The sequence below is a fragment of the Mauremys reevesii genome, linkage group 6 (genome assembly GCF_016161935.1).
Source record: "Mauremys reevesii isolate NIE-2019 linkage group 6, ASM1616193v1, whole genome shotgun sequence".
Taxonomy (NCBI): domain Eukaryota; kingdom Metazoa; phylum Chordata; order Testudines; family Geoemydidae; genus Mauremys; species Mauremys reevesii.
Window position 1 is genome coordinate 75,615,800 of NC_052628.1, and position 18,679 is coordinate 75,634,478.

Consider the following 18,679-nt stretch of genomic DNA (forward strand, 5'->3'; position numbering starts at 1 on the left):
ACAGTTCCTATTTTTAAGAAAGGGAAAAAAGGTGATCCAAGTAACTATAGGCCTGTTAGTTTGACATCAGCAGTATGTAAGGTCCTGGAAAAAATTTTGAAGGAGAAAGTAGTTAAAGACATTGAGGTCAATGGTAATTGGGACAAAATACAACATGGTTTCACAAAAGGTAGATCGTGCCAAACCAACCTGATCTCCTTCTTTGAGAGGGTAACAGATTTTTTAGACAAAGGAAATGCAGTGGATCTAATTTACCTTGATTTCAGTAAGGCAATTGACACGGTTCCACATGGGGAATTATTAGTTAAATTGGAAATGATGGGGATCAATATGAAAATTGAAAGGTGGATAAGGAACTGGTTAAAGGGGAGACTACAATGGGTCCTACTGAAAGGTGAACTGTCAGGCTGGAAGGAGGTTACTAGTGGAGTTCCTCAGGGATCAGTTTTGGGACCAATCTTATTTAGCCTTTTTATTACTGACCTTGGCACAAAAAGCGGGAATGTGCTAATAAAGTTGGCAGATGACACAAAGCTGGGAGGTATTGCTAACACAGAGAAGGACCGGGATATCATACAGGAAGATCTGGATGACCTTGTAAACTGGAGTAATAGTAATAAGATTAAATTTAATAGTGAACAGTGCAAGGTCATGCATTTAGGGATTAATAACAAGAATTTTAGTTATAAATTGGGGACGCATCAGTTGGAAGTAATGGAGGAGGAGAAGGACCTTGGAGTATTGGTTGATCACAGGATGACTATGAGCCGCCAATGTGATATGTCCGTTAAAAAAGCTAATGCGGTTTTAGGATGCATCAGGCGAGGTATTTCCAGCAAAGATAAGGAGGTGTTAGTACCGTTATATAAGGCACTGGTGAGACCTCATCTGGAATACTGTGTGCAGTTCTGGTCTCCAGTGTTTGAGGAGGATGAATTCAAACTGGAACAGGTTCAGAGATGGGCTACTAGGATGATCCGAGGAATGGAAAACCTGTCTTATGAAAGGAGACTCAAAGAGCTTGGCTTGTTTAACCTAACCAAAAGAAGGTTGAGGGGGGATATGATTACTCTTTATAAATATATCAGAGGGATTAATATTAGAGAGGGAGAGGAATTATTTAAGCTTAGTACCAATGTGGACACAAGAACAAATGGATATAAACTGAACACTAGAAAGTTTAGACTTGAATTAGACAAAGGTTTCTAACCATTAGAGGAGTGAAGTTCTGGAACAGCCTTCCAAGGGGAGTAGTGGGGGCAAAAGACATATCTGGCTTCAAGACTAAGCTTGATAAGTTTATGGAGGGGATGGTATGATGGGATAGCCTAACTTTGGCAATTAATTTGGCAATTGATCTTTGATTATTAGCAGGTAAGTATGCCCAGTGGTCTGTGATGGGATGTTAGATGGGTTGGGATCCGAGTTACTACAGAGAATTCTTTCCTGGGTGCTGGCTGGTGAGTCTTGCCCATATGCTCAGGGTTTAACTGATCACCACATTTGGGGTCAGGAAGGAATTTTCCTCCAGGGCAAATTGGCAGAGGCCCTGGAGGTTTTTCGCCTTCCTCTGCAGCATGGGGCGGGTCACTTGCTGGAGGATTCTCTGCAGCTTGAGGTCTTCAAACCACAATTTGAGGACTTCAATAACTCAGACGTAGGTTAGGGGTTTGTTATAGAAGTGGATGGTGAGATTCTGTGGCCTGCGTTGTGCAGGAAGTCAGACTAGATGATCATAATGGTCCCTTCTGACCTTAAAGTCTATGAGTCTAAGTAAAAAGTGATTTTATTAAATACAGAAAGTAGGATTTAATGGTTCCAAGTAGTAACAGACAAAACAAAGTAAGTTACCAAGCAAAATAAAACAAAACGTGCAAATCTATGTCTAATCAAACTGAAGACAGATAATCTCACCCTCAGAGATGCTTCAAGTAAGTATTTTCCTCAGACTGGACACCTTCCAGGCCTAGGCACAATTCTTTCCCCGGTACAGTTCTTGTTCCAGCTCAGGTGGTAGCTAGGGGATTCTTCATGATGGCTCCTCTCTCCACTTTGTTCTCTTCCACTCCTTTATATATCTTTTGCATAAGGCAGGAATCCTTTGTCCCTCTCTGGGTTCCCACCCCCTCCTTCTCAATGGAAAGACACCAGGTTGAAGATGGATTCTAGTTCAGGTGACATGATCACGTCACTGCAAGACTTCATTGCCCACTTGCCAGCATACACACATACAGGAAGACTTACAGGTAAAACACAGCCATCTGCAGACAATTGTCCTGGTTAATGGGGGTCATCAAGATTCCAAAGAACCATTAATGGCCCACACTATGCATAATTACAATAGGCCCTCAGAGTTATATTTCATATTTCTAGTTTCAGATACAAGAGTGGTACATTTATACAAATAGGATGATCACATTCAGTAGATTATAAGCTTTGTAATGATACCTTACAAAAGACCTTTTGCATGAAACATATTCCAGTTACATTATATTCACTCTTTAACATTTTTATGAAACCATATAGACTGCAACGTCACAATCATGTCTGAGCAAACATCACAAAACACAGAACTGTGTTCCTGAAATGTCAGATTGGGCTTGAGGCATTTTGTGGTATGTGTCATGATCTTGAAGTCCTATACTTAGGAAAAGGAAATCAGCAGAAACTGGAGACATATCTGGAAGCTGTATTTTAGGCATACTTTGGTGAGGGGGCGGGCAATAGCAAACTAAATAAATACCAGCTGCCAGTAGAAAGAGCATTGATAGTAGCCTCTCCAGAGTTAAGGCCCCCAATGGGCAAACATTTACTCACATGCTTAACTTCAATTAGATGACTCACTTGCTCAAGTTAATGACATGCCTAAGTGTTTTCAGGATCAGGGCCTAAGGTTGCAGTCAGCTTCCATTATAAAGCTCTATTTTGGTTCCCCTATAACTTTGGCTTGGAATATTGCCAGACATACTCTGGAGGCAAAGAAGATCCTACAATCTTTGAGGAAAATCCACCAAGCTGAGTTACAGGTACTTAAATATCTACCCCGAATCTTTGCCTTTTTTTCCTGAAACTTGTTTCCCTTCAGCTAAAAAGTAGCTCATGCTCCTTGAAAGCTGAGACACTAGCTATACTTGTAGAAAGCAGATTGCAATCAGGCAAAGTTAACAATTTTTTGTTGTGGTTAGTCCCTCCTTTTGTCAAGGTAAATGGGAAGGGTTTTGCCTTTAATGTAAAGATTGACACTAGGTAGATCTGTGAACATGTTAATCTCAATGGGATTGTTTCACTTTAGGAAGTGTGTTGGTGACAACTAACAAACAGGTCCCTTTAGTGCAGTTAATAGAGGGCCTGTGCTTCTGGAAGTGGAGGTAAGGGTTTAAGGCTTTGCAGCTGTATGTAGTTTTATTATGGCAAAGCAATAGTCTCTTCAAATATAAGTCTGCAACTATACTTCTGTTATAAGGCTGTGCTTCAGTCTAAATCCAACCCGCCCCCCCAATTTAAAAAACCTCATGTTTTCATATTTTTAGGTTTGTCTTATTCCCAGTGAGAACGTTTTCTGTGTATTTGGAGGGAGCTGAGTAAGAACACTGTGGAGTTACAAGACAATGTGATCACTAAAAATGTTTTCTTTTGGAAATATTTGCAAAGTGTCAGTTTATTTGTGCCTATCTGCCCAGTTAATTACAGCACAAAAACTGACACATTGGTAAATTCTGACATTGGCTCAAGCAGGAGGCAGTTTTAAGAGAAGGAAGAATAATATATTTATGAAACTGCTTTTTATCTGAAAACTGGACTGGATTATGTGTAGATGAAGTTGATGGAGACTAGCCAAGGCAATAGAGCATATTTTCGTTGCTGAACTGTGAACAAACCACGGCTACTTCTCTAAAGGGGAAACAAATGCCATTTGCATTTTTTCTCAATTGTTGAGAATTTTTTTTATTACATGGGTAGTGTAAGAGCTGATGTCCTTTACTCTGTTTCATTTCTTTAAATGCCTGAGCCTTGTAAATGACAAATAGTTAACTACACTGCCCAGCTCCAGTTCTGCTATGAGCTTCACATGGGCAGCCCATTGAGCTCAACACAGGCATATTGCAAGCTCTGGACCTTAATGACCTTGTTTTTTTTTTTTTAAATAAAGTCACTTTCCTTTTGGAGTATATAAAGGGATAACATGCAGAGCTAGTAGTATCACTCTACATAGCCCTAGTGTGTATACACCTGGAATGATATGCCTGTTTAGGAAGCACATGAGAGAAGAAAAACACAAAGAATGGGAACAAATTTGATACAAGGATCAGTTCACAGGAATCCTGCATGAAGAGAGATTGAGGGAGCTAAATGTATAGAATTTAGAAACTACTTAGACGGAACGTGATCATAGTCTATCAAATACCATCAAAGTAACTATTGATGAAGGAAGGGAATTATTTATGGCCTCTGTAGACAGATGGAGCAATGGCTTGAAGTGAAAGGTTTGTGCTAGAAAAAATACTCTTTATAGTAAGAGCAACTGAGAAGTGCTCTAGCCTACCAAGGGAGCAGGCTGAAGCATCTCGGTCGGCTGCAGAGCCTGACCTTTTGAAATGGAAGTTTTATCAGGGACTTCAATGGCAGCCGACCCTATGATTGTATGTAAGTAACTAGCTCTGCAGCTGCAATGCTGCAAGGTATTAGTGTCGTGGCACAACTTAAAAGCTGACATGCAACTCACTCTGCCAACATACGGCACTATAAAATCTCAGGTGTGTTCTATATCCTAGTCCTAGGTTACAAAATTTGTGTTTAGAAGCACTGTAATGATAGAATAGGGAAACCAACAGTGGGTTACTCAACAGCTGCATAAAAATCTATGCAGCTTCTTCCAGCCCTAAGAAAACAATATTATCTTCCCTAATTTGCTGCTATAAGCAGCCTTCTTATTCTCCACTCTTGGTTCATATTTGAGGTGACAATTGTAGTAAATAAAACGTTTCAAACCATATCTGGGGGAAAACCCCTTTGATTACTTTGTTGGAACCACTGTTTTTTTTGGCATAAGCAAAAATACAGTTTGGATACTGCTATTCCCAGCTAGGAAAACAAAAGTAAGCACGTGGGCTAGAATTGCCAAGAATCATGTTTTGTGTTTCAAACTCAGATCGTGACAGACTAAATGGGATGCATCTAGCTCCACATCTGTGTATGGAGCCAGCTAACAGATGAACTCTCTGTGTTATGCAAGTGTGATCTGTAAACTCAGATCTATAGAAACTAGTAGGGATAGTTGGATAGAAGTTGGGCAACCAGCAGAGACAATACAACTGTCACCTTCAGCACTTTTTTTTTCCTAGCAAAAGGAAACATCTGGCCCCATGTGATAGGGCAGTAGCAAACATTGTTTTGGACACTTGCAGTGTCCCATTTGCAACCTAGGTTTTTATTGGAGAATCATAACATCTGGAGAAAACATATTAACATAATAATTTCAAACACAAGGAGTTGTGCCTTTGAAAGCCCACTATCTTCCAGCTCAATCCCTAATCCTTAAAGAAAGGCTGCAATCCCTTCTATAGGAGTTGCTTTCTCTGCGATTGCCTGGTTGGGACTAAATGCTTCTTATAGGAGTTGCTTCTTACAGGAACATTTCCCAGCATTCATTTCTAGTAGTTGTCTCTCCCAAATTTAAAAGGCAAGCAACTGTAGCCTTAAGGGTCACATTTTGCCTCTCCCTCTCTGGTAAGTATTCTGAGCCGTCCCCCCACATTGGCTTTTCCTGTCCCTCATTCATATCCTACACCCAAGTACTACAAGAGGGCCAAAAAGGGGTTGAGGAAAGTCAGAAGAGAAAAATTCTGTAACAACAGACTTCTGTAACTAATACGAGAGTTACTTTTTCTGTTGTTCCAAGTTGCCTGAGCCTCTGACTTGTTTAAGATTTATCTAGATTACTCCCCATTGAGAGTGACTAGTAAATGGTATACACACAACTAAAAGAGATGTGTGTGTGGGGGGGAGTTAGGACGCTGAAGCGTTTATTACCTTAGCAGTAAATGAAAGCTGTATGTTGAGCTAGATTTCTCTTAATAATACTCATAAATTAAACATGCACCTTAAATTAAGACCACTGAAACTGCAATGCTGCTTGAAAATATGCCTAAGGGGCCATCCCCATAGGTGGGGATGACTGGGACATAAAATCACCCCTACCACACCTTTTTCCTCTGTCATCTCTTTGTGGCAGAGGAGTCTGGCGGGAGGGAAGGTGACAAGGCTGTTACAGTGGTACTGTACCTCTCATTCTTTTTATTTCAAGGGGAATTCTGAAGTGTCCAAAGCACCAGGTTTACAGCTGCTTTACACTGCCTGTGTGGATTCAAGAATCAGGCCCCTGGGGTGGAATCCTGGTCCCACTGAAATCAAACGCAAAATTTCAATTGAGTTCACTGAGCCAGGATTTCAACCCAAGTGTCTTATTACTGCATAGTTACTTAGCGCAGGTTAATCAGGGTTAGCTGTTATACCCCTCTTTGCTTCTTAGCACACTGAGTCAATCTCTGTTTCAAGCAAATACATTAGTTGTCCATGATCATTTTTTCTCTTGCCAGTTCTTTCTGTGCTCCCTTTCCTTCTCTTTGAAAGGAGTTCAAATAATCTTGCAGCACATCCTTTATTCCCTTTAGAACTATGTAATGAAGTTATCTGCTCTCTTGCCCTAATGCTGTGTTGCCAGATACAGGTTCTTTGACTTTTCAGACTGAATTGAATGCTGCTTGTTGTAGACCATGCATCTGAAATATTTTCCTTCTGGTCTTGAGAGTTATCCTTTTGCTAACTTTGTTAAACAACTCCTGGTGTTCCTCTGTTCCAAAAACTGAATACTAACCTTCTGCTTCATTGAGCAGCAGAGAGATAAAATGCATAGAAAGAACCCCAAAGGATAAAAAGAGAGCAAGGCTCAAAGCCCTGCACAGAAAGTCAATTCACATTTCAGCGCAAAGCTTCTAAAAGTTTTTAATTATTATGCAAACTCATCTTAATCCTTTCATGCCCAGAGCTAGTTTTTTCCTATCACAAGCTCCATTGCTAACGATGGGCTGGCAGAGAATAAGAAGTTCACATCCATCTAATATTACTATGTTAATGTTATCTTTACTTGATTCTTCACTAGCCCACACTGTTTACTTATGTTTCTTTTTTTTTTAAATTAACCAATTAATACCAATATCTAAAGTGCTATTTCAACTGGGCTGATTTAAAATATGGCAATAGTTTCTAAGTCCACAGTCAAAGTGTAGTGTAAATTTAAATTCAAGAGGGAATGTAGCAAATAAAACTGTAAATCAGAATACATCATTATCCTAATTTCTGTTGTTAAGATGAGACATACTTTCCAGGGCTTTAAAGGCAATGCTACTCAGATCCATATGGTGCACACAAAATGCTTTTAAATTTCCAGTCTCCCCATGTTTATGCACTAATGTGTCTGCTTTCCTTGCACCCTCCTACTGTATTTGGATGCATTTTCAGTATTTTATCTATTGCTGTTGCCATGGTGGGCATTAAACTGACACAAGAGGAAAAAGATGACATTACATATCCTCAGCGGAACATAGCTGGAGCTTGACTGAGCAGAATCTCGATGCATTATACTTTTTGTTTAAATACAGGTAACAATCTGTTTGAGGTGGCTCCCTGTATTATCTTCTAAACTCAGTCTTTCTTCTGACTAAGGCTTCACTATCATAACATTGTAATAGTTAGGTGTAAAAAATGCTAGTTCTTTGAACAGATGCCTGTGCCCAGGGTGCTCCCTTGAATTATTAGCTGTCTGTGCTGATGGAAATACAGCATTGACTATTCTGTAGGCAGGAAAATACTACATGGATCTGATTTAAGTATCAGAAGGTGTTAGCTAAGTCCTGGATGTTCTACAGAACAACAGATAAAAGGGCACAGTCATGGTGTGCTTGTCCAGTGAGCTGTAATTTAAAAAAAGGTACAAAGATGTTTCAGTGTAGCAAGATGAACTCTGCAGTGCTGCTGTATAGCGCTACATAAAACATGCTGGGTCTTTGGCACTCTTTAAAAAGTTTTCTATATGATAAAACAAAAGCACCTTAAAAATACTTGTCCATCAGGTAACTTACTGTTTCTCTCACTCATTTTTATAACTGAAATATGTGAAAACAGGTCCCAGTTTCAATTTGGCTAAAACCTTCACAGCCTGTAGAGAACAAATTCCTTTTAAATTGTTCATACAATTCTTATCAAGCAGCTGGGTCTGTTAAAGGAAAAAGAAATGAGGAAATCTAATCTCTCTCACCATGAAAAATACTCCCGTGCCTTTTTGATCCCAAAGGAAGATCAAAACATCACGTGAAACTTTTCTTCTGAATTTGTTTTCCAAATCTTATTTCTTAATAACTTATTGCACATTTCAGCTGACCCTATGGCTCTCTTCTAAATCTACTGTTCAACAAGCTAAGAGAGTCAAGCATAGAGCAGGAAATGGGGAGGCAGCACATATGTTAAAATCCCTACTGGGTAGGAAGCCATGTGGCTAGGGCATTCACCTGAGAGGTGGCCAATCCCTGTTCAAATCCCTTTTCTTCCTTAGGAGTAATGGGGACTTGAACCAGAGATCTCCCACATTCTGAGTGAGTACCCTAATTCACTAGGCTAAAGGTTATAAGGGAGGGTTTTTTGCCCTGGCTGCTTTGTGTGAACTCTCCGAGGGGCCTGATCTAATAGGTGTGCTTAGAGGCAGCCAACCAGATTAGGCTCCCACACGTGACTTAGGTGGCCAAACACCTACCTTCCCTAGTTTGTGCATCGCTCTGGGGCTTACGCTGTAGATAAGCACCCGGGCGTTTAGAGTAAGGCAACAGTGAGCCCAGTGGCAGGGGTGGATTGGGGGTGGGGCCTGGGGTAGAGCCGGGGGTCTAGTACCCCCTGGCACATAGGAAAGTCAGGGCCTGTGGCACCAAGTGAATTTAGGGACCTATGTGGGTAGGTGGCTGCCAAGCGGGAGTTCTGCAGATCACAGTGGTACCTACAAGCAGGACTCAGGCACCTAAGGATCTTTGAGGATCGCACCCTAAGTAAATTTACTTTTGCTTTTGTTCTATTAGATCAAGGGTGGGCAAACTTTTTGGGCTGAGGGCCACATCTGGGTGGGGAAATTGTATGCAGGGCTGGGGCAGGGAGTTGGGGTGCAGGAGAGAGTGTGGGGTGTGGGAGGGGGTGTGCAGAAAGGGGCTCAGGACAAGGGATTGGGGCAGAGGAGAGGTGCAGGGCGTATGAGGGGGCTGAGGGCAGGGATTTGGGGTGCAGAGTGGAGGAAGGGGCTCAGAGCAGGGGTGCAGGAGGGGTGCAGACTGCGGGAGGGGGCTCAGGGCAGGGGGTTGGGGTGCTGGAGGTGTGCACGGTGCAGGCAGGGGGCTTAGTGCAGGTAGTTGGGGAGTGGGGTGCAGGAGGGGTTTGGGCTCTGGGGTGGCAGTGGCACGCACCGGAGCCAGGGCAGGCTCCCTGCATGCCTGCCATGTCCCCAGCCCCATGCTGCTCCAGGAAGTGCTGCAGCCCCTGAAGGAGTGGGGATGGAGGGCTCCGCATGCGCTGTCCTTGCCTCCAAGTACCTCCCCTGAAGCTCCCATTGGCCATGGTTCCTCATTCCCGACCAGTAGGAGCTGCTGGGGGCAGTGCCTGGAGGCAAGAGCCCGGAGGCTGCGGGGATGTTGGGCCGGCCGCTGCTGAGAATGGCGTGGGGCCTGTGGCACCACGGGGGGCAATCCCGTAGTTTGCCCACCCCCTCATTTGTTTGAGATCCCTCCAGTTGGTCACAAAATACATCAGATCCACACACATCAACTATCACATAATGGATTTCTTCTATGTCCAGAGTAATACTAGAGTTTCAGCATCTTAAATCTGACAGTGTCTGGTATCAGGTGTAGCATGGCTCTTACTTTTCACTGTGAGAAGAAATGTTTTTCAAGGCGAAGCCAATCCATCTTCTGACAAATGAGGGAATTTTTGTTTTGGGTTTTTTTTGTTTTTTTTAAGAAATTACTAACAATACTGAAAAATATAGTGAATCCTGTTCTGATCACATCATTAAAATGCAGAGGAATCTTCTGGAGCTAGAATAATAAAGTGCACAGGGGAGCAATCTGGTGGAATGAGCAGCCAAACCGCTTGTTGCTCAGTTCTTCTCTAGGGTGTTGAGAGCTTGAGTAGTCTTCAGGTGTGCGAAAGTTTCAGCTCAGGCAAGCTAAATATCTGTTTGTTTTTGTTAAACCATTTTCCTTCCATGGTTAAGCAGTATAACAGGCAGTGCTCAAATTGGGAGTGGGATGAATACAGAGGATATAATCCAGGCCCTTTTCTTAGCTTCTTTCTAAGAAAATGGTTTAACATTTCTTCTAGTGGGAAGAAGATTCAGTTTTTCTTTATGGAAAAATCGTTAGGTTAGACTAGGTATGTGCACTGTTTTCAAGAAGCAATATATTAAACTTTTAAGTTTAGATTATACTCATGATAATGATATTAATAGAAATAAAGGTAACTTGTGATATATTCTATTTGGATTTGTCCTTTTGCTCAAAATCCACATATATTTTCCCTTTTTATTACTTTGTTCCTTCCAATTTTAATTCATAGGATCTTGCATCAAAAAAGTGGTTTGAGCTTAAGTGAGGATTTAAACTATGGTGCATTCATTATGCTCTTTCCTTCACGTCACTGTTGATCACCCTATAAAAACTTTGGGAGGTGGTTGTTAAGGATCAAGTAAACATTGCATAGTAAAAAGTAAAATGGTAACTAGCAACATGTACTGTTTTGAAATGTGCTTGGACCTGATTCTTAGTTCTCCTTTAACTGAGAAGCCAAAGACTTTTTTTTCCCTCTCTCTTTTTAACAAAAAGTAACAATTTGAGAGAGAGGGGTCACTTCAGCATGGAAGATTGAACAGCTAGCCTCCTCCAGCTCTGAAAGAATTAGATTTCACTGTCAAGTTGTGCTATCATCATTAACTCTGAAAAAATGTCACGCTCCATTTGTACAAAGAAAATTTCATGAGCAGTCATTGTGAGGACAAAGTTGAAACAGGCTGGACCCTAAAATCTAGCTGTTTATTTCACACGGTCTCAAGGTCATTCATCTTGTTCCTTAGGAGGCAAATTCACAATGGTAGGGACCTCAAACCACAAACAGATCTATTTTGTTGCACCTTGCTTGATTCAGGATCAGAGTGGGTTGATAAGAAAATGTCACCTTTATTGAGTATAGCCCAATTATGATGATTTTGCTAATAGTCATTGTTAGTCTGGGAACATCCAAAATCAGCATTTCTCAAACTGTGAGGCTTGAGTCTCGTTCAGTTGCTCAGACAAGCCACTGGAAAACAGGGGATAGGATTGGGCCAGAGAAAAGGATTTCCTCCCCCTCCCATTATAACTTGACAACACCATAGCTCCTAGTATTCAGTACTGAACATATACAACCTAGCAGAAGATCTTTGCTTTGCTGAACCCAAGAAAGACTAAAGAAGCTGCTGTTTAAAACTGGTCCAACACAAAGCATCACTGGTAGTCCCTGGAAAAGATCTCCCACTCCCACCCAATTGGCCCGATGTAGTTTTTTTTCAACAGATAAATGATGGGATTGGTGGATGCAGAATCCACCTCCTGCTGCTTATGAATTAGATGAAAATAAGGATTTGTTTCCATTTATATTGTCAGTTTTCCATGTAAACATACAGTACCAATCCAAAATCAGCCCCCCACAAAGCACATACAGCACTTGATCGAATCTCTGTGTCCCCAATCAACATGAAATAAGATGTTTCTCACTATTCTCATAAAGAACTCAAAGACTTTGCAGCTTCACTCAAGCAAAAGAGAGGCTGTGAATTTTGGGAGGTAGGGGCAGAAGTGCAAGAATAACAAAACCTTCATTTTGAAGCAATTCAGTTTAAATTACAAAAGGGATTCAAATTTCACAATATTTTAGAAGTCAAAATAAGGGAGAAGCAAGCTTATCAGCCACATCAAACCCATATCTTGACTGCTTTTTAGCACAAGAAGACCAGGCAATTTTGTATGTTAATTAAAGCAACTGCAGTAGGCAATAGCCACATTTTAACTGACATAAGGGGGAAACGATTGCCCAATATTACTCTGTAGTCTGGTGCACAGGCAAGGAGAGGTAAAGGGGTCATCTGAGAAGTGCTAAAATGTAAAACCTCCAACAAGAACAATTCCTTTCTAGGTGCTAAAAACAGAAGCCAGATTTTGGGGGGCGGGAAGTGCGTTAATTCCTGACCTATATTCATTATCCTAAGTAACGTTTGTCTAGTATTCCATAGATTATTTTTTTTGGTCAGTTGTTTTCTAGATGGCTCTCTCCCAGCCTAGCCAAAATGATATACTCTGCATTTTCTACTTGAGGCAAACTGTTCACAAAATGATGTTCGTTTAGATGTTTACAGTGAAGCAAAACCATCCATTTCATTCTTCTCACTCAAGCTGATTGCTTCAAAATGAAGGTTTTGTTATGCCCTCACCTCCCAGTGTCCAAAATTCACAGCCTTTCTTTTGCTTCAGTGAAGCTGCAAAGGCTTTGTGGCCCTACTGTAAAACACACATCACTTGCTCATTAAAACTAAGCTTTTGAGGACATGGCTCATTTACTGACCTCTACTAATGGCCTGGGTTTGCGCTCTACTGCAAACCTGAAGTGGCAGAGTTCACAGTAACTGGTATTCGAAGAGGACAGCCAATGCTCCAGGCAGCTGCGATGAATAGTCCCCAGGGTTCCTGTACATTCACATGGAGAGAGCAGGTCTTCCTGACTGCTGCCTTCGTGGCAGATCCTGCACATTGGCCTGTCATTGAAAGGGCTGCCAAACAAGAAAGGGAAGTTGCTGGTCAGTATATTAGGTTGTAAAGCACCTAATTTCTCTCTCTCAGCCTATGTTCCAATATAACAAGATGGGATGTTCACAGCGTGTATATAGTTCATCCTTATTTATATATTAGCATACAGCATGATCCCCAGGCTAAAGATTGAAGGCACTTTGATATTCTTGTTCAAAAGTACTGCTACTTCTGGTCTATACAGTGACAAGCTGGAAGGAAGTCCTTAATAATTGGAGAAGGGAATATACAGACAATTTACTTACACTGACAAATGTATCATTTCCCACAATGTAGAGAAAGACATACACCAGGAAAAACTTGGTGGGGAGGGGGAGTGAAGTACACTACAGGAGAAATCTCTAAGTGGAGCAGCGTATCCCAAAGTGGATGCCTGTTACAGGGACACTAGTCATGATTTAGAATTTTATCATGGATATTTTTAGTAAAAGTCAAGGACAGGTCATGGGCAATACAGAAAAATTCACAGAAGCCCCTGACTTTTACTAAAAATATCCATGATACTATAGGAAGAGACTGGACAGCTGCAGGGTGGCTGGGTGTTCTGGGGCCCCCACCACCCACGGGGGCTCAGAGCTCGAGGGTGTCCCTGCCACCAGTGGCAGAGAGGATCTGCAGGGTCCCCTTCCCTCCCCCCCCCCCAGCAGCAGGGAGCACTGTGGGAATCCCCCAGCTCTCCCATGGCAGCTGGGAGCTTCCGGGTATCCCCGCTGCCCATGGCAGCTGAGAGCTTGGGGGCCCTCTGCCTCAGGCAGCGAGGGTATCTTACAGATCTCTGCTGCTGCGGGAGGCGGCAGGACCCTGCAGCTCCCAGCTGCCAGGGATGAAGTCACTGAGGTCTTTGGAAGTTACGGAAGTCCGTGACCTCCATGACAAAATCATAGCCTTAGTCATGATCTGTGACACTGAACTACAGGATAAGATGCGCGTGCGCACACACACACACACACACACACACTCTAATTTAGCCTGAAACAATAACCCTGTGACACAAACTGACCTCCAGGCAGCACCAGGCACCGCCAAGTATATGAGCAGAGTCTCTAAGCCAAGTGTGACGGCACTAAAGAGATCCAGGATGCTCTGGTCTGGTGACGGCAGCACCACACATCTGGAGCAATTCCTTATGGCCAGCTAAGGAGCACCAGTATTGGGTTCTGAAAGGAACAGTGTGATTCTTCTCAGCCAAAAGAAGGATCGCTTTTGATGGGGCACAGATGGGGGAGAGGAAGAGGACCTCTTCTTTACAAAAGGCTTAAGGACTCAGTTCTCCCTTCTACAGACATGTGTAACTAAGAGTAGAATAAATCCCTGAAATGCTAGAACTGCAACATGCTAGAGGGGCAGATTAAGTATCAGCCTTGAAATGCTTGGACTCCCTGGACCCACAATTTAAAATCCCAGCAGGATTAACATAGCCGTTCATCCGGCCAAGGCAGATAAATTGAATAAGTTGCATTTTCATGTGTGTGGATCTTTTGGCTGAGACCTTGAAAACGCCAACTCTGTATGGATGCTTTGGGTTCACAGGGCTTTCTTATAAGAATAGTGCCTTTGTCTCTGTCACTGACCCAAATTTCCCCCCCTCATTATTGTGCAATGTGTTGCTGCTGCTGCCCACTACCCCTGCTCTGGCTGCTTTTCAGTGGTGCCCTGTGTATATGGAGCCAGGTTCTTTCACTACACGAGTGTAAAATCCAGTGAAGTGTAAAGGTGGCCTAGGCAAAGGGACAATCTGGCCCACTGTGTATTAAAAAAACAAAACCCAGTGGTGTTTGTGATGACTTTATGTGCAGATCTGAGCTAGTAAGTTCAGTTTGATAAAAAACTGAAAGGAATAATTGTTTCACTCCAAAAAAACACACACACACTTTTACATGACACCCCAGCAAGTTAACAACATCCCCCTTTAAACAATGCAGGGGGCTTGATTCTGTGCTCTGTTACACTGATGTAAATCCAGAACTACTCTTAAGTCACCAAGGAAATAGAGTAGAATTTTTCCCAAAATCTCCTGTGTGAATACTGTCAAACCCTTATGGATTCTCTTACTAAAGTGTTAAGAGAACAAAAAAGCCCACCCAGCTTGCGGTGTCAAAGTATATGACAAATATATATTTTGCCACATAATCTCTCAGTGTGCATCAACAGCATGAAAAACTGCTATCAATAACATGAGAAATGGCTCCGGCAACAAAGCCTGCATGTGAATCTTCATGAGAGACAGATTCTTTGCCGGCTCAGTGAGTTAGAGCGTGTGGCATGGTTTAGGAATGGCAGTCTGAACAAAATGTGTTACAGCAGTATTAGCAACAGCTCACAAAGAGGGAGGGAGAGGAATGCTGTATGCAATATTCTGTACCCTGACAGTGCACGTTTGAGATGAAACCCATGTATGAAGCATCACTGGAATGAGTGTTCTCATCAGTAAGTAATGAGTAGCATTCACAAGTCATCAGGAGTAACATTCTGAAGTTTCCTTTTACAAATTGGGAGAAATTATTGAAACTTATTCACTTGACCATCTGCATCTTCAGACAGCACTGCCACATTTTTTTTGCATCAAAATATAATGAGAGTTTAATTATAAAAGGTGAGATGGTGATGATGATAAAATTAGAGTGAGTTTAATTATCACAGTAGTAAATCTTACACGAGCAGCAACACAACTATCTTCTTCTTCTTCTGTATGTGACTTAAAATAGAAAACTAAACATGATGAATTTTAGCTTTTTACTTAATTGTCATAGAAACAGGTATGACTGAGTCTGTACGTGTGCTTCGCTTTTTTTATATAGGTCTCATCTGACACAGACTTGAATACTGTAATTCTAGCCCCTTTCTGCACTTCCAAGCTAAAAACAGTTTAATGATCAATGATATGTTTTGTTTTTTATTTGGTACTACTGTACCTCTGTGTGGCAAGAGTCCTTACTACTGTTGACAGAAGCTGCCCGTCCTTGGCTGAAACTTGCATGACATACTGCGGCTGTCCATTCACAAGACTGCTACACTCCTCCACCGTCTTTACTAGGGGAGCAGCTGAGCTGGTGCAGTCTGGTAAGACTTCAGGCAGGTGACTGCAGCGGCTGGTTGTCATGGTAATAGACAGCAATTACTTTGCTAATGGTTTTCACATTCATACAGGATTTCCATCTAGGAACAGATCAGAAAACAATTTATTAAAGCAGGGCTGTTAACAGTGAATGCAAAATTACAGGCAACCAACATCCCATTAGTTAAAATGAAATAGGGTTGGAGTAGCACCTTATCTTCTTACAAATTTTACACACAAACACACACAAAAGAACCCGTGGCATTTAATAACAATGCAGCAGGCACATCTGTGTGTGTAACTGTCCTATTGATCTCTATGAAATGAGAGAGATTTTTTTTAAAAGAAAAAAATAACCCCAACCTATCTACCTCTTGGTATTGAAAGAAAGCTTAAAATACTACTTATAGTTGAAAAATAACTTGTGAAATGTGCATATCTAGGAATCAGCTGCACGTACTGGGTTTCCTTTGTTTTTCCCTGTTGATTTTTAAAGTCATGGTGGTGAGAAATGAAAAGATTGGAACCTTTTGTCTGTCTGTCTCTTTAGCCTGTGTTGTAAATGAATGTATTAGGTTCATTTTAACTTGACACTTGCCTCTGACCACAAACTGACAAGATTATGTCTTGAAAGAGAAAGCATATGATAATCTACTCTGTGAAATCCCTCTGTGAAAATAATCCATTATTGCTAAGCGCATTACTTCACCAACACAGCAGAATAGAGAAACAACAAATACCAAGCATTCGTAACACACACCCACCTAATGATAGCTTGCATGCAGTAATAATTCATGCCACAAGGAGAGGTAAAAATCATAGCATGCACATGGCTCTCTCATTTGTTTGACTCATTTTCCCAACACTTAGACTATATTTTATATGCTGTCCTGGATAGTGGTAATTGCAAACCAAAGGTTACACTAGCAATAAGGGAAGAAGACAGAGCCTTTGGACACACATTCTTTGCAGCTTCACATAATGATGATCATTATGTCCAGGTGTGATTTTTTTTTTTATTTTATTTTTTTTAAAGGCAAGGCGGTGTGAGTCAATGTATAGCACATGGGCACTGTGCCTGGAAACTTGGTTTCCAACTCTGTCACTGAATCAACATAGCACTGGGCAGGTCACTTGGGCCCTGATCCTTTTGGGGAGTTAGGTGCCTAAATACCTCTTGAGGCTCTGGGCTTAACTTTTCTAGACCTTCGTTTCTCCATCTATAAAATGTGAATGGTCCCCATCTTCCTTTGTAATATGCCTTGAGATCCATGGATGTAAAATACCACTTTAAGTGCTATGAATGATTATTATTCTTTGTGCAAATTGGAGCCAGACCTATATTGTGCCAAAGTGTTTCTGTCTGTGCACAACATTTAGTCTATTTAAAAACTCAAAACTTAATTCACGTTTCAGCCATTATTATTTGTATAGTACTGCATGCTAGGAATCAAACCATGCATTTAAATATTAATCATTACTTCTTTTAAGAGCCCTTTAGAAAGGTGTGTTTAAAGAATGAATTAATGCAACTGGATCTCGTTGGATTTGAATAGACACTGGAATGTCACTTTTTTTTTTTTTTTTTTTTTAAAGTTTTCTGACTGGATCTCTTTGGGAGATGCAAGGATGTGATGGTGATGCCATGTCATTTGTACAATGCAAGCTTCAGAATGGATGCAGGCCTTCTTAGACAGGTTTCTAAGAATAGGAAAGAATGCCTGGGAACGTGTGTGTTTTTAATGGGATCGTTTTCAGCTACTTTTCAAACTCTGTACCCCAGAGAGAAGTGGATGCTGATGAGCCAGCTTACAGTAGTTTCAATGTTCAGAGAACAGGGAAAAGAAAGAAATCACATTCTGACCCTCATTTACAATGAAAATGAAGCAAATGACTAATTTCAAAACCATTAGCACATAAAAGATGAAGACTTCTTATGAGAATAGGACCCACAGGATTTCCAAGGAGAGTGTGCAGGGACATGATTACCAGTAACACTTCTGTTTTAAAATACATGCTGAGACTGTTCAACAAGAATATGCAGCAGCAGAGTAGCTGCTTCATTAAACTTAAATGGTCTACACAATACTGTGCTTACAGACCCATGCTACAGAATTATATATTTCCTTTCTGGTTGCTTCACTGACCTCATTATGTACAACAGCAAATTTATTGTTCCATATAAAGTGACCATCCAAGCCTTTGCAAACACATTCATCAGCCATTTGATAAGTTTTTAAGAGCATTTTCTGAAACACCAGATGATGCAACTAACTGCAGACTATTAAAGCACACAGAACTCTTAGTTGTAGCCATCTCCCATCTGCGATGTTAATTCAAATCCTTGTACACAGCACTGCCTTGACATTCCAGGCTAGTGGAGCAACCTTGCCCTATTCTTTTGTCTAACTTAATAATTTTCACTTCTCTAATGGAAAAAAAACATTTTAACAAAATCGATAATGACATTAATTTAGGCCTCGAGAATAATTTTTTTTTTAAATTTTGTTTCAATTCTAGCATAGATGTAAAATGTAACTAACTTGATTCCAAACATGGTACCCCTGGGAATGTATTTCATGCAAACTGCATCCCACAGTATATGCTTGGAATTAATACAATTACAGGCTTAAATAATAAGCACATATCATACTCTGAGGTGAAGACCAAGATTAATTGTCCTGAGAGGTACACA

General features: G+C 41.2%; 1 protein-coding gene across 1 annotated transcript in view; it reads right to left on the minus strand.

The window, feature by feature from the left end:
* MARCHF3 (membrane associated ring-CH-type finger 3) overlaps nt 1-18,679 on the minus strand; it is a 126,205-nt gene that overhangs the window by 18,280 nt on the left and 89,246 nt on the right. The window contains exons 3-4 of the mRNA XM_039544514.1: nt 15,842-16,085; nt 12,688-12,892 (exon numbers count right to left, since the gene is read on the minus strand). Coding sequence (XP_039400448.1) covers nt 12,688-12,892; nt 15,842-16,029 — 393 coding nt within the window. The 5' untranslated portion in view covers nt 16,030-16,085. The remainder of the gene's footprint in view (nt 1-12,687; nt 12,893-15,841; nt 16,086-18,679) is intronic.